General features: G+C 39.1%; 1 protein-coding gene across 3 annotated transcripts in view; it reads left to right on the forward strand.

Moving 5' to 3' along the window:
- ZFAND3 (zinc finger AN1-type containing 3) overlaps nt 1–16,013 on the forward strand; it is a 137,420-nt gene that overhangs the window by 21,603 nt on the left and 99,804 nt on the right. For 2 of the 3 annotated variants that reach the window (XM_064158854.1, XM_064158852.1), the window contains exons 2-3: nt 12,417–12,457; nt 14,405–14,431. In XM_064158854.1, the coding sequence (XP_064014924.1) occupies nt 12,417–12,457; nt 14,405–14,431 (68 nt within the window). Of the gene's footprint in view, nt 1–10,675; nt 10,729–12,416; nt 12,458–14,404; nt 14,432–16,013 lie in introns of all 3 variants that reach the window. The other variant, XM_064158853.1, reaches the window with a different exon arrangement.

Here is a 16,013-nt window from a genome sequence, read left to right on the forward strand (position 1 = left end):
GGCCATGTGCCTTAGGACTTTATTATTTGCTCAAACATTTAATCTGCATAGCTGTCTTCAGCAAAGAGGATACATTGTATTTTTCTAAACTTTAGCACAAAGGGAAGCAAAAGCTGTTAATTTCTTGTGTGATGCATAGCTTTATCAGTGTTTAGGAATTCTGATCATACTAATGCTCAGATGACCCACAAACTAAATTTTGATGAAAACATACTTCTGAAGTCTGAGGCTTCACTCAGTTCAAAAGCCCAAGCCACTGATGTTTTTTGAAAAGGGACTGCTGAAGGAAAGTGTCTCTTCTTACTATTTTGTTGTTATTTTCATCTTTAAGGCTTGGAATTTATTAATGGAACTGCTGGGACTTTCAAACTACTACTTTACTTCTGTCAAATTTAATGAAGTTTCAAGAGTAAAAGTGGGAGCTCTCACAAACCTTGGCAGGGGGAGGAGGAAGTGAGTTGAAATTCATGGTATTGTTCAATTTAGCACTGCTCAAGCATTTTCTGAATGCCTCTCTTATTCTATTAAAATATATTAAATATTCATGTTTGCTTTAATGGATTTTTTTTTCTTGGTCATAATAACCTCTCAATGTATTCATTCTCCCATCTTCTGATTTCCTATTTCTTATGCTGAAAAGAGAAGCAGGAAAAATAGACTAGAACTCTTGTAATAGAGGAGGCAAACAAATACATTTTTGTGTAGATTACCCATTTTCTTTTATTTACTGGGCAAATCTCCTGATTTATTTTGCATACGTGATACCGAATCCTATAAAGAATTGGGAGATTTGTCCTGTTTCTCTTCATATAGTATTCAGTATTTCCTCTTTCATCAATAATGTACAAGACCACCACATCAATAGATGTATTTAGTTGCTATATACTACTGATAGGCTTTTAATAGTAGAGTCCAAGTTTTGTGTGTGGTAGCTGTTTCCTGTAGATTAATTTGCAGGTGTTGCAGGCTGGATTATCATCTAGTAGTGCCCACTGCAGATAGCATTTCCATAGCTTTGCAACACAAATGTAAACAGACTGTGGTTTAACTTGGATTTTGTTGAACTGAGGGATGATCTTCTGAACTTGTTCTAAGTCCTGCTGTGACTCATCCGTTTGTACTGAAGCATGATCACCTGTTTCTGTAGTACATTTCCTTTATGCAGTAAATTGTCATTAGCGTTTCTAGTAGTTCGGCTGATTCAGTGTTTACAACAGCAGGAACCACTGTGTGCTGATAGTCTGAGTTATAAAATGCTTCACAGATGTTAGGGTACCCAGAGCATTACAGATGTTCAGCACAAACTGTCAGAGACCCACAGAGTGCCGATTCTGTAACACAGCAGAAAGGCAACGTGGTAACTGCCGTCTGGTACAGATGCTTTTCTGTGGTGCCTCACCACTTTAGCGGTGTGGGTACAACCCACTGGGTGTTTATACCCGTGGTATATTTGAAAGTATATAGGATCATGAGTTTTTATTGAATAAACAGTCAGTTTTCAAACTTCAGCTATGTGTGGAGGCCAAGGGGAAGTAAACACTGCCCAGTATGAGATGAGCAGTCTTTCCTCTGCCCGTGCCGGTTTTGTATTGCCATATCTGATTTTCACACCCCCCCCAAGAGTTCTGCAGAATTTTTATGCTAAGAGCTCATCTGAGATTTGGAGCCCAGGCTGTATTTGCTGAGAAGGTCAATTAAACACTGGAATAATTAAGACAGTCCTTCATGGCATGTGCTCACAAAAAGAAAGGTGGAATATTTACTGTTAAAGTAACCTCTTGTGTTGGTGGAGAGTATTATGTGACACAGCTGATCTTTCTTAGAAGCTCTTTCAGTTAAACCTGTACTGGCTTATACCAGAATATAAGTGTTTTTTTAGGGTAGGAGTCTGCATTCGTTACCTGAGAGCTGTGAAATCTGGTACAGACTTCTGCTGGAGTGCTGTGAGGGAGTTGACCAAACATTTCTGAGTGACTGAGATATATATATACTCAAACCTGCTGTTAAGGAGGGATTTGAGTCTGGGTTAGAAGTGAATTATAATGAGGCCGACATAAAGGTACTAAATATATATAAAGGACATGTCCCCAGACTTATTTACAATGAACACACAGAGATTCCATTATGCCGTTGGTAAAACCGTTGTTGCAGAACGTATATACACAGTCAGATTAAAGTGAAACGACTTAGGAAAGGGTTTAGGAAATGCAAACAAGTGGAGAGCCATGCAGCACAAACTGCCGCGTAGATACCAAACATAAACTTTCACAGACTTCAGAAGAGAGAGTTAGTTTACTCGCTGGTCAGAGTGCCAGTATCTGCAATCCAAAAGGATATGTAGAAGCACAAACGAGGGAGAGTGAAGTCCCAGCCCCGCGGTGGCCTTCCCGGTGGCGATGATGTGGCGGGGCTGCGCTGCCCGTGCAGCTCGGACTGAAGCTGTCGAAGAAGCTCCGCAGACGCAAAGCCTCTCTGGCTCTCAGGAGGTCGTTGGAGCGGTCAGCCACCCGGGCGATGCAGGATCCAGGTTTACGGGCTGGAGCAGTTCGATCGGGTGCTGTGTATCACGAAGGAGGCGGCCCTCGGGCTGGAGCGACGGGCAGGCAGGCAGGTCGGTCCCGGTGTCGCAGCTCGTTGCTTGGCCGGTGCCGGGGCTCGGCCGAGCTCGTGGGCAGCTGTATCCCGGCGGCGGGAGGCCGCTGCAGTCCCTTGGCTCAGTGCGGAAGGTGGTTAGGGTCAGGTCTGCCTTTCACGGGGCAGGCAAGTCCCCAGCTACGAGCGGCGGAAGGCAAACAGAGGACAAAACAAAGGCAGCAGCAAACAAACAAGTTGGCTAGGTTTCTAAGCGTTTTGACGAGTGTCTGACCAATAGCAACAGATGAAAACGCTCCTAGAAGAGTACAGGTTGTTTCACCAAAAAAGGGAGATGCACATCCCTGTGACCTGTGCTTACCAAAGGCGAAACAGGGTGCGAAACACCTCCAAATGCGGTGCCTCTGTGGTAGACTGAGAGGCACCAAAGCTTTTGCCTGCTTTCCTGCTTCTTCCATCTGGGAGGAGGGGGGCAAGATGGGTATTCAGCTAGGTGTTTAGGACATGTCTTGGGTATGTATTTTAGGTGTAATTTGGACCTTCCACCCCACCTGCTTGTGCTATGCAAGATAGTTCTGGGTAGCCGAAATAATGATACTGTGATACAACTGACAGTCTGCTAGAAAGGACTCTTGTTTTTTGCAGCGGTTATGATGAATTTCCAGTGGTTTCTTCTACTTCTGAAAGTGACTTTTTATGTTTAGGATATTTGGTTGTTGTTGGGTTTTGTTGTTTCAGTTTTGCTGTTTTGGTTTTGCTTTGGTTTTGTTTGGACTTTTGTTGTTGTTGTTTGTTTTGTAGTGGTGTTTGGATTTTCTTTCTCTTTATGTTATTGTACCAGAATGGTAGAAGTGTTTTTTTTATTACATGTGAATCTGTGTTTAGGAATGCTTTCTTTGATAATTAACTGACAGATCGCTCCTAGTGTGGAATATTCTTGATACCATTAATTTCAAATTCCTAAAGGAAAACCTGAAGTGTTCTCATTCTCTAGGGCAGTATCATGAAATGTGGCTACAGTTTTCTCATCTGAGAGCAGAAAATGGCTGTGTGTAGTTCAGATGTAGAGGAGCTGAAGAAAGAGCCATGCTGCTTCCTTACTGTACAATTAGGTACAAAACTAGCTAGGATAAAGAAAGTCAGTTTCCAGCTGTGAACCTCTCGATAACTTCTTTAAGACTTTACTGAAATCTGTTTTAAATGGGAAGGAGAAAAAGTGTCTGCTAACTTGCATACTACTAGCTTTTTATAGATGTGTATTTATGAACAGTGTAATAAGATAGAATCACAGAATGTTAGAAGTGACCTCGAAAGACCATCCAAGCCAACTCCCCTGCCAGAGGAGGATCACCTAGAGTAGGTCACATGGGAAAATTGTAGGCACCTTGTCAAAATTCTTCAACAGCTTTTCAGAAAGTCCTACAATTCTACTGTAGCATGCAGTCCCAGAAGGTTTTGATAGGCAGAGAAGTGCAAAGAGCTGTTAAAGTGAGGTAAAGGGAGGTCTATGCAAGTGAGGTGCCCTGCTGGACAGCCTGCTTATTACTGAAGAGGATGTAATCTTACTTTGTCCAACAGGTACTTACTCCTTTCTGACTGCCTAATTTTTGAACCCAGCTTCCTGTGCTTTAACTCATGGAAATGAACAGGCAAAATAATACTTCGGGTTCTGAACTTCTGCATATAATGCACCTTCAAGTGCTTTGTGTCTCCATATTTTGGAAGGTCAACCTTTTAAACTCTTTTTTTGCCTGTCTAGTGTTTGACTTAATACATGTATGATCTATGAAACAGAGGCTTTTGTCTTATTTTGTTATTCTGCTAGCTTTTGGAGAACACTTACAACACAGTACTGAAACCAGACTTTGTTGGTGCATTTTGTTAATACTAAGCAACGTCTTTTTTGTTTGTTTGTAAGCCAGTTTATGTACTTTTACCTTGGAAATATTTGTATGTATGCAACAGGCAAGATATTTGAAACATTTTGCAAGACTTTTTTTGCCCTTTTTCTGTCATTCAGGAGTTCTAACCATTCTAACCCATTATAATGCCAGGGATTCAAAAGTGCCTTTTTTTGGTACAGAAAAGTAACTATGATTTCAGAATTGCTTCTCTCTTTGGCATAGAGAAGGGATACACTGGGCTTAAAACGAGCATGATCTGAAGATTTTCATAATTTTTAGGCAAAATCTTATTGTGGAAGTCAGGAAGTGTTTCAGGAAAATCTCTTAGGAAGGCTTGAGATATCATTAGCCTTGTCTTTAGATCAGGGGACAGGACGGATACTTCCTTGAGGTTCCTTCCACCTTTGTCTTCTTAACGGTATGTTACTATTGGCCCTCTGGCAAAAGGAGTAACACAAATGGAATAGGTTTCTGAGTGCTGCTTCTCACTGGAGTGTCTGATCTGGAGGAAAAGATGAAGTTGATATGATTCCATATTGTAAATCTGAAGATGGATGTGTTGTCACAGGGCAATGTTGGTTATTTCCTGCAGTGCACATGAATAATAATGTCATCGAGGATTTTGTGGAAGATGAGTAGGCTACAACGTTCAAATTTTATTCCTGCTTTATGAAGGCCTCTTGGATTCTGCTTGTACCTAGTATTCCAAACGTTTTCCTCTGCTCTAAATAGGAGACTGTGCATTTTGTATCCAATTTTGTAACTCTCTAACATATTGGAGAGTTGCAGAGGAATGTTTGGTTAGGATTTTTCTGCTGAGATTTGTTTCATTTTTTTTAGCTGGAAAACATATGGAAACATATTAGTGGGAATATGAAGTGTTTTAGCTTTGACTGGAAGATAGAAACCAAATTGAATACATCTAAGTTCTTACAGTTCTACCTCATTTAGATGCATTGGATTCTTTGCATTTATTGTATTAATTGCTGAGAAGGCTTTAAATTGAAAATCTATCAGTGCTTTTGTGTCAGAACCCCATGATACGCTTTGTAAAAGCAAGGAGCTGCTCTGTTGCTGTGTATTTCCCCCATTTCCTCATCCTGCTCTTGTATATTTTTGCTCTTACCATCACAAAACACTTCAATGTCTTTGTATATTTAAACCATAAAAAGTTAAAAAGCCAGAGTTAAAAATAATGCTCTAGTGTAGCCATTGAAAAAAATAATAATTTGGGATACGGCTACTTCATTGGGATGCATCAGCATAGCTCCTGAGTGTGGGAGGCTGCCAGAAGGGCATTGCACCAGCACGCTGTGCTGGGCATAAAATTTACCCTCCATTTCATTTCAAATTGAGGTCAGGATGATGAGGGCCTTGCAAATGTGACTTACTAACCAAAGCGTTGTTTTCAGCAGCTTCACAACAATCTAGAAATTATACTTGACACTTAAATTGTTCATGGCGAAAATGCAATGTCCAAAAGCAGATTACTCATATTTTCCAAGCAAAAACTCACTGTAACAGTAGTAACAACATTTTATTGATAACACTTTTCTAATTGAACTAGAGTGCTCATCACTGGGCATATGGTTGTAAGAGCAGCTGTTGAAGTAGAGGGCATTGACTGCATTTGCACAATTTGAGATTTTAATTCATTTAAAAATCTGTTTCTGCATGTATGTGGATGTTTGGGAAGAGAAGGCTGAGAGGGGATCTTAGCAATGTCTATAAACAAATATCTGAGGGGTGGGTGTCAAGATGAAGGCGATTGTCTCTTTACAGTGGTGCCCAGTGGTAGGACACTTAACAGTGGATGTAAGCTAGAACATGGGGGATTCCACCTCAACATGAGGAGACACTTCTTTGTGGCGAGGGTGATGGAGCTGTCAGAGAGGTTGTGGAGTCTCCTTCCCTGGGGACTTTCAAAGCCTGCCTGAATGTGTCCCTGTGAGGCTTTCTGTTGATGATCTTGCTTTGGCAGTGGGGTTGGACTTGATCTCTAGAGATGCCTTCAAACCCCTAACATTCTGTAGTTCTGTTTCTGACTGCCAGATTCTCTACAGGTCCACCTGCATTTGACATGCCCCACTTCTGCTCTTTTTTGAAAATAATTTGGTGTATGTTGTTCTGAGTTGCCTCAGTCTGAAAGTGTGAATAATTGTTTAAAATGTTAAAAAAAGCTTTGCCTGTATCTCCTTAGCAAGATCATCAATTGAGGGACTAGAAGTATCAGATTTGCAGCATATATGAAGTTGATGAGGTGACTTCTGATTTACAGAAGTAAAATGGCTTTCTTCAGAAGTGAACTTGCAGCATATACAGAACTTTCAAAGCACGATTGAGGGTCTTATTAACACAGTATAATTAACCTCCTTCCTGTACAAGGTGAAATGTTGTATGCTGTAAGTGGATGATGGAAAGTATAAGGGGAGTACAAAATTGGATCAATTTTCTTTTAATGATAAATAATCCTCTAGCCTGATTGGATGAAAGTAAACATATGTGGGCTATAGTTTTCCTTTTGCTGTGTGCCAGGATACAGCTCAGTGTGAATTCTTCAGCAGTGTTACAAACCTTTGAAAATTGCTTTATAATGGAAATGGTGACAGACCATTAACTACAGTAGTCTAAATGCATTGAAGTAAGATATATGTCCTGTGTTGTTTCTGAATACATGAAACACTATGTGCTGAATGTATAGGGAGAAGGCTTCTTTGTAGTTTTTAGCCAATTAATAATGTGATTCATAGTGCATTAATGCATTAATGTTTTTTAAACACGTGGCCCCTGACAGTCTTGATCAGGTGTCATTCAGCAGGTAAGACAGATTTGTGCTGTAGTGACTGTGATCCCACTCTAATTGCTGTGCTGGAAGGGGACCAAGAAACGTTTAACATGATGCATCTAATCCGTAGTACAATTAGAGTGCCAATGGAGCACATACGTTTGCCTGCTCTTAAATCCTAAGCTGACTCCTAGAGATTATGTCTAGATATGATGGAAAACCTTGTTCCCAAGAAAATTGAAGAACCTGTGATTTTGCAGTCATGCTTAATTAACATATGTGGCTTAAATATCTAATTTATGTCTGATATATATGAAAGCATTTTTTCTCTGAACTCATTATTCTCTCCTGGAGGAACAACTCAACAAACTGTATTTTCAGAATGACTGGTATTCTGCTGCTGCTCATCAAGCATTGAGAATACACCACCTATCCTGCAGTGTTTACTTGTTTTTACTCTAGTGCAGCTGCACAGTTCTTGCTGTTGATGAGAATTTACTTCAGTAAAGCAGCTCACTGTTACCTTAAAGCGTAGGAGACATTCTAGTACAGATGAAACAGCACAGTTTGTATTGTTCTTTGGCACTTGTGTGGAGTTAAGCAAGTATTAGTTTTTAGTGTGTTTGGTTTGCTTTTTTTCCTTCTCTTTTAAAGATGGGATGAGGAAGCTTGGAAGTGTCAAACTGGAAAACGTAGGAGTTTGTTACAAAACCTCCTGTATTTAATAGGTGTGCCACTCTTAAGTTTCATGGTAGAAAGTGTTTGCCTTAGGGAGAATGAGTATCCTGAGACCAAAGAAATTTATGTATGCTTCTTTAACTCTCTTCATTATTTCCACATTTTGGGTTTGAATATTCAGATTATTTATGTTTGTAGATTGTGGCTTCTCTAATCAACTACTGTACATCTAGCAGTCCTCAAGATTCAACTCCATTGTATAGGTTATGGTTTCATAATGTCTGGGAGAGAGGGAAGAACAAACTTCCAGTGAAGCAGGGAAGAATGCACGTTGGTTTGAATGCTACCTTGCAATGGTATACTCTTAAATGACAAGAAAGAGAAGGAGTAATTTGCAGCATATAGGCCATAAATTTGAGGAAACAACTTTCAGTTCTTTTAGTGGACTAGATGAGGCCACATCCTCATAGGAAATTACTGGAAGTACCAAGTGAAAATACAATCAGGGAAGCAATCTCTTCAGTTTTATTGATTAGTTATATATCAGTACACAGAAATTGAAATATGCTATTTTTGATATTTAATACCTCTGTCTGACTCTCACTTTGCGTTGTGCTCCTTTAACTGGAGGTGCAGGTGTTGATAGCAGTGAAGTTAGGACCTTACGGTAGTCCGCTTGTACATCTGCCTGAAGGCTCCAGCAGTTTTTCTTTTCACATTTGTTGCACAGCAGTGTAAGTAAGGCATGAGAGTTTGCATAGCCTTGAATCTTCTTTTATTTTTACCTTCACATGTAATTTATTTGTTGCTTAAAGTAGAACTATAACTTGCAGGTTTTCCTCTTTCTCTAAATGTCTTCCTCTCAAAGGCCTTCTGTTGTTTTTACTGTTTGCATGACTGTTGTTAAGGGGGTGGGGGATTTTGTTTGAAAATGGAAGCACTTTTAATACCCACAGTCATTTCAGACTGAGCCCTATGGAACTACTGTATGCAATCACTCTGCAGTCTCTGGGGTTTTCTAGCAAGCTTGAAGTATCCTCTGTCTCTAAGTTGCTCTGCCACTTGACCTTCTGAGTTTGCTTCACCTTGTGGTTTCCAATCTGCATAATAATTTTGTGTGACCCTCTAGTTAAATGGTTTCTTTCTGACAGATAGAAGTACCTTCAAATAGGGTTCAACTTTATTCTCTGCCTCGGAGATAATACCATTCTACCTGACTTGATAAATATTAATATCTTTCTGAATAGCAGCTTAAATTATGTACAATTGGAGATTGTAAATTATCAACATAAAACTGGCTTTCTAGGAATACTGTATGTGTAAAATACATATTGAAGTAAATCTGGATTAGGTGCTGCTAAGCCTGAAGCTGACTTCTGTAAGAGAAATCTGGTAATTATCCTCATATGTCTGGTTAAAAACCATGATAATTCCATATCTAATTCAGGAGCATGTCAAATATCACCAACCTTTGACAGCAGGGTGTCAGCCTAAAGGCTTGCAATCTAAAACATGCAATTCGTGTTGCCAGGACTTAGTTTGAATTTTAGCTTCACTGTGCCTTACTTACCTTTAGACTAATGATCTTACTTTATGTTCCTAGGAATCTGAATTGTCTTGCTTTCCCTACAAATCACCTGCTCTAAGTAGAGCTGGCTGCTCTGACCGCCTCTTTCTTAGGGAGTGGAAACAGGGCTGTGTCGTGACCCAAACTGTTCAGTAGTTTAAAGCTTTGAGTGTTTCAACTAAAATTACCTCTAGAAAGAACAGATATTACAGATGTATGATATATTTGAAAAGGCTATCAGTGTTTTGGTGTTCCTGCCTGGCATTGTGAGTTTCTGGGGAAGGTTGGAGTCGCTGGGAAGTACTAAATGTAAAATAGCGACGTGGTTAACAAGATGTATTTTGCAGAGAAAATAGCCATGCGCAGGTTTGCTTGCTTTTGAGAGGGTGGTGAGAGAACTCTTGTGTCCTGTAAAGAGGAAAACATAGCAATGAGAGGAGGGATTTGCAGTCTAACAAGGAGCTGTCAAAACCATTGACAGACATTGACATGACTCATAATATCTACTGAATCTGACATATGTAAACTGCTTAATGCATTTTATTTGTAAATCTTTTGCTTTAGTGAAGTATTGCACTTTCAAAAAGGAGCTGATTGTAGATTGATGCTGTTACTCTTTCTAATGAAAAATACCGTTCTTTAGTTCTAGTTTAGTACTGATGGCTCCACAGTGACGTGACTGTGTAAAAGAAACTAAAAACCAGACAAACCACTTATGATTTAGATTCTCACCTTATTTAGCAGCCTCAGACTGACTTGCATGCCTTAAAAAAAGCACATTATAGGATCAGAGACAAAGTGGTCCTTGAAAGTAACAGTGAACTGTAGTTACTTAGCTCACAAGGTCGCTTTTCCAGTAGCACTGCCCGTTCAGAAAGTCTGGAGTGTTTTGGTGTCATGCATAACTGGCAGCTCGTTTGTTTGTTTGTTTGTTTTCACATACCTAGCTGGATGTTGTGTGTGTTCTCCACTGTTGATGTGCTGACAAGTAAATATTGTATGGGGCTTTGAATTGATATTTAACAGCTGAGATGGTTGATTATACCACTGAAAACGTTTGTCATTGCCCATTCCAATGTCATCAATATGAACCATCTGAACTCTGCCTTTCTTTTTCTTTGCTGCCCCTGGGGTTTAATGGCTTTGCAGAGAAGCTCCTGCCTGGCATATTGAGCTGCTCCAGAAGGCCTAACCCATAAGCAGTGAGTACTGAACTGCAGCACACTAATGCTGTAGGTGTTGACTCACCATGCTGTTTTTAATTGCAGTTCTTTTGAAGGTAGATAATCTGTGCAGACTGCCAACGTAGATATTGAATCTTTGAGTATACACCAGCTCGGTGATGTGTTTGTATGGCTATAAATGCTGTTCTGCATTTCTTTCCTTGGGAATTAACTTCTGTCCTGTGCACATACTGTTTGCATTTAAAATTAGCTTTTATGTGTCTGTGGCTCTTGCTATAGCTGGCAAATGCTTATGTCTCATATCTGCAGTGAACTGTGTTCTAGAATTTTTGAGCCCGTTGTAAACTAGCTTTCAAATGTGCATGAGCAGAAAAGTATCTGTAATGTTTTGATGTGACTAATACTAAGATATGATTGACCAGGTCTGGATTGACTTTGTTACCTGAAAGTCATTCAAAATACCCTCTTGCAAACTCTTGAGAAAAGGGACGAGACCTGTAATTCTTCCGATAGGTGTGTCTATTTGTGGTGTAATTGCATGGACAGAAACTACAGTTCTTTTCAAGATAACATGCAGTTCTGATTTTTGTAATATGTGTATCATAAGATGCAGATCTTACCTCAAAATTCTGTCCTTATTGGAAATAGAAAGCAGTTGTTTAGGTCGTGTGAATTGGGTTTGTGTATGCAGAATTGATTTGCATAAATGGTGTTAATGCTTACATGTAATGGCAGAGCTGGTTGAGAAACACCAAACAACTCAAATAGCAGGAACAGAAACCAGGTTGCTGTCAAGTGAAGATAATTCAGCGCTCAAAGAGCTTTAGAGAATATTCTCCAGCAGGAGATGTTGTGATGTTAGAAGAAAAGTTTTCATAGACAGGGAGAAACTTGTACTTCCATGTTGTATTGCTTTGGGAGATTTCATGGTAGCCCTAGGGAGCTCTAGAAACTTATTTATTTATTTGGGATGATCCTATTGGCTTGCTTTATGAGGGTGAGCACTTGTGATGTAATTGCACAAACCCTTAGGAGGCATCTGGGAGGCTTAAGATACTGCTGTCCTTCTCCAGCTGATTTTTCTCTTAACTAAATGTTCCTGTCCTCAGAGTTGAGCCACATTAATGGATCATGTGAACTATCCAGTGCGAAGGCAGCCAGGTGATTTTAGATTCCTGCTGGATGCAGCTGAGGGTACTAATGAACAGCTTGAGGTAATAGCTTAAGTCATCTGAGCTAAGCTTCCAAGAGTACATCCATGTCCTTATAAGTGCGATACTTTAATCTCTCTACTGCTGTACTGTAGTCAGGGTTTGTCAGGACTGCAGAGCTGTTGCCAAGAGGAGTCTGATATTGAAGTGGAATGTGTTGGCTCTTCCTGTCTATCATTATTATTATACTGCAGTAGAAAGATCTTAACTAGCGTATAACATTCATGGAATGGTGGAGTGAGCTTATCTTCATATATGAGGTAAATGTGTGGAAGTCATGTTTGGGAAGCTCTTTAAATTGGAAAGAGATTGCCATAAGAAGTCTCTTCCCCTTGTCCCTGTTCTAGTTCACACACTTCTGGCCACTTAGACTTGATTCCTAGCCATTTAAGTTCTTACACTCTCTCTACCTTTGCTTCATTTCCCCAAAACTGCCCTGTATTGATCAGAATTATAATGAATTTTTTAGCTCTATTTTTTTTATTTTTGCCCCAGGTCCAGCAAGACTATGAATCTCTGTTCCAAATGCTTTGCTGGTAAGTGCAGTCAAAGGTTTTGTGTTTTTGTTAGATTATCAAAGCCCCATTATTGGCATCCCTTTTAGGATTTGTGCATGGGCTTCTCTTCCTTCAGTGTGTACATGTAATTGGATCTCCTTTACTTTAGTGCTTCATTTGTTTGCTGATCATGAACCTCTGGTGTGAATGTACCAAACAAACACTGTTCTTGAAGTTTATGGAATTCTGGAATACTCTTGAACTCCAGAGAGTTCTGCTATCAGCACAGCTCCCATACAGACGGTGTGGCTTTCAGAATGCCTACATCTGATTTGTAATTTTGGATTCTGTAGGATTTATTTTATAATAACCTCTGAAATGTGTCATGGATAAAAAATGAGAAGTTGCTATAGAACACTTCTTGTTTAATTTCTTTTTAACTTGCAGCCCTTTGGAAAATTTAAATCATCAGTATCTAATGAGCAGGCCAATCCTAATTGCAGCATACTGTTTTCTTATTACAGTGTGAAAAGATTAGGAATTGCTGTTGGCCTTTTCCTGTTATCATCTTTAGCTTTGCCTTTTTGGGTTTTTGGGGTATTATTTAATATTGTAAACCTATTTTTATTTGTATTTAAAATGCTATCATAGTTAATGATTTTTAATTTCTCTTGCGGAAGCAAATATGGTATAAAAAGGATCAGATTGGAAAACAAACAAAAACCCTAAAAACTTTTTTTTTAATAAAAAAATTAATTTTAACTTCTAGACTTCAAGTCTTGGCTTCAGGATAATTTTGTTAACCAAACACATGGCAAATAAGGATTGTCAAAGAGTGTTCAGTAAAATGCATGTACGTACCTGGTTGTTTTCCAAAGCCATGGGTCCATGGGAAAGGGCCTAATGAAAAAGAGCAAGTGCTTGCTTGTACTCTTTCCCAGCTGACCACAGTCACAAACAAGCTACTGGGTCTTTGACTCAGTACAACTGTTGTGTTCATACTGGCACTGTAAACAGCTTCCCTTTGTGTACCTCGGAGATGTGGATTTTCTGATTCAGAAATATTAAAATGATCCATCCTTTGTATTCAGAGTTTAACCGAGCCTAGAAAACTCCACAGCCAGCAGACCATACACGGAGCAAAGCATCTTTTATTTTGGTTTTACAGGATTGTGCCTAACTTTTTTCTTTGTTTTGCCTCTGTTGTTGTTGTTTAGTTTTTTGTTTGGGTTTTTTTTAACAAGGAGTTCTTGGTTTCTTAATTCTGTAGTGTTCTGGAAATACCATTACCTCTGATCAAGTTCATTTTTTCTGTGACAAAAGCACGAGATGTATTGGTGTGATTTTTCATGGGCAGGGAGGTTTATTTTTAGGATTTTTGAGACTGTCTTTACAGCCCGTTTATTTTTATTAAATAAGGATCATGAAGAGTTTTAGTAACTTCAAAAAGTTAGTGCTAGTTGGAACAAAACCAAATACTGTGGAAAAAGATTTACTTTTTAGATCTTAACTATGATTCCTTCAAAAAGTAGGATTGAAATAACCATTTCTGTTTGAATAGTAACTTAAAGCTTCTCAGTGTCATCATCCCAACATCCTTTAGGCTTAGAGGTATTTTTTTGCTTCAGTTGCTTTTTGTTGGCATGTTAGTTTTTTGGTTTGGTTGGTTGGGTTTTTTTGGTGATGTTAAGTATTTTAGCATATTTTTTTATGCTGGGTTTCAAGACACAGTATTGAAATAGAAAGATGTGTCCTCATATTCCTGTAAATTTAATCACCACAAAAGTGGTATTTTAAGCAAGTAAGCTGTTGCAAGATGTTCTTCACCGTTCCAGACACTTCAGAGAGATGTGAAAAAAGTTTCTCTTGTTTCTCTTTTAATAGAGCAAGTTATTACTTCAAATGCCTTGAAGGAGATTTGTATGTGAGGGAAAGCTGGAAATTATTCTTTCTCTTGACTGTCATTTCCTTTCTCTTTTATTTTAGAAAAAAGAAATCCACACAACGAAAAAGGTTAGTACCTTGGTTGAATGACTGGGTATTTTTTTCAGATAAAAGACAGACTTCCTCTTAAAAAATATTTCAGATGCACATAGCAAAACCTCTTACATTTGTGTAATCACTACCTTCCTATAGACAGAGAGAAGGGCAAAAAGTCAGCAAGAGATGAAAACGTTATTGGGTTATAAATAGTAATGTAATATAAATGACTGGGTTTGTGTTGCAGTCTGAGTTATTCTGTGAAACCCTCCTGTCCCTACCTTTTTTTCAGACTTTCTGAACCATGTACAATTTTGTAAATACATGATCATGTGCTCTTCCTTGCTTCTGCCCTTCTTCTCTTCCCCATCCTCTGGTCATAGTTTCACGTCTGTGATGCTGATTAGCACTGCAATAGAACAAAAGGAAGTGGTCAGGGGCTGTTAGTTTGCCTTCTTGTTTGACCAAATGCTTGTGATTTCTAAATTTATTGTCAATATAATTTCAGTGAATTTTCACTCTCATTTGTCCAGGTATGAAACAAACAGCAAAATCAACTAGATTATATGTCCTGGGGGCTGGAATTCCTTGTTTTGTCTGACTGCACATTAAACATGGGAATACTTTCCACAGGTTATTGTAGAGATTAAATTGTTCAGATTTCTATGGCAATAGTGAGCTGCATACTGCACAGATACCTGCAACGCTTTGCCTAGAAGAGCCCAATGTTTTGATCTACATCTAGAAAAATCACCAAGCTCTTCTGTACAACCATAAATTTGTTTGTTTGCCACAGACTAAATCTTGGTTTACAAATAAAGGTTGATAAATACTTGGGCAGAGCATGAAGTTAGCTGTCCTCTTCAGCCAGCTTTGCTTCCTCTTCACCTCCTCTGCCTGTTCCAAGATGGAATCCCTGACATGTTTTATTTAAGTCCTGTACAACCAGGGCTTAAATAACTTGCAGCAGACTTTGAAATGTTCAAGAGTCTCTCTGAAATAATTTCAAGTTAATTGTACTTCTTCAAAGTACCTTACTCCATTCTGTCTCTAATTTGGCGCTGACTGTGCGATAGCAGTGCCGCCAAGTCTCCGGACACAGTACAAGTACAAGTGTAATACTACTTATTCAATTGCTTCCAATAAATTTGCTCTTCAGATGGTTAAGGCACAGTTGCTTCAAACTTCTTGTGTATCCAGAATCCAAATGCAATGAAACTTGAAGGGCTTTCAGACTATAGGCTAGTAAGTGGAAAAATGCAAATTGTGACCAGAGTATTTCCCTTAGTGACACCACATCTTTTTTTAATACTGCAGCTTCTCTTCTGCCACTATGGGAAACTCTGGAATCCAAATGATTAAAATGCAGGACAGTGAGGAGTGGAATTTTTCAAAAGCACTCTTTATTAATCTGTCTTTGCTCCCATTAGATTTGTGAAATTTTTAATACCACCTTCCGATAGGGACATTGAGTACTTGTAAAGCCACCTTTATAAAGTAGGGTCTTTCAGGCAGGAACTCTGCAGACATTCACAGAAACAACACCTGGTACCTCAAGAACTCTATTTTAATTAGAACCTCTGGGAACAGTCCTGTACAGAACAAACTATTACAG

Source organism: Pogoniulus pusillus, chromosome 18, assembly GCF_015220805.1.
Source record: "Pogoniulus pusillus isolate bPogPus1 chromosome 18, bPogPus1.pri, whole genome shotgun sequence".
Classification (NCBI taxonomy): Eukaryota; Metazoa; Chordata; class Aves; order Piciformes; family Lybiidae; genus Pogoniulus; species Pogoniulus pusillus.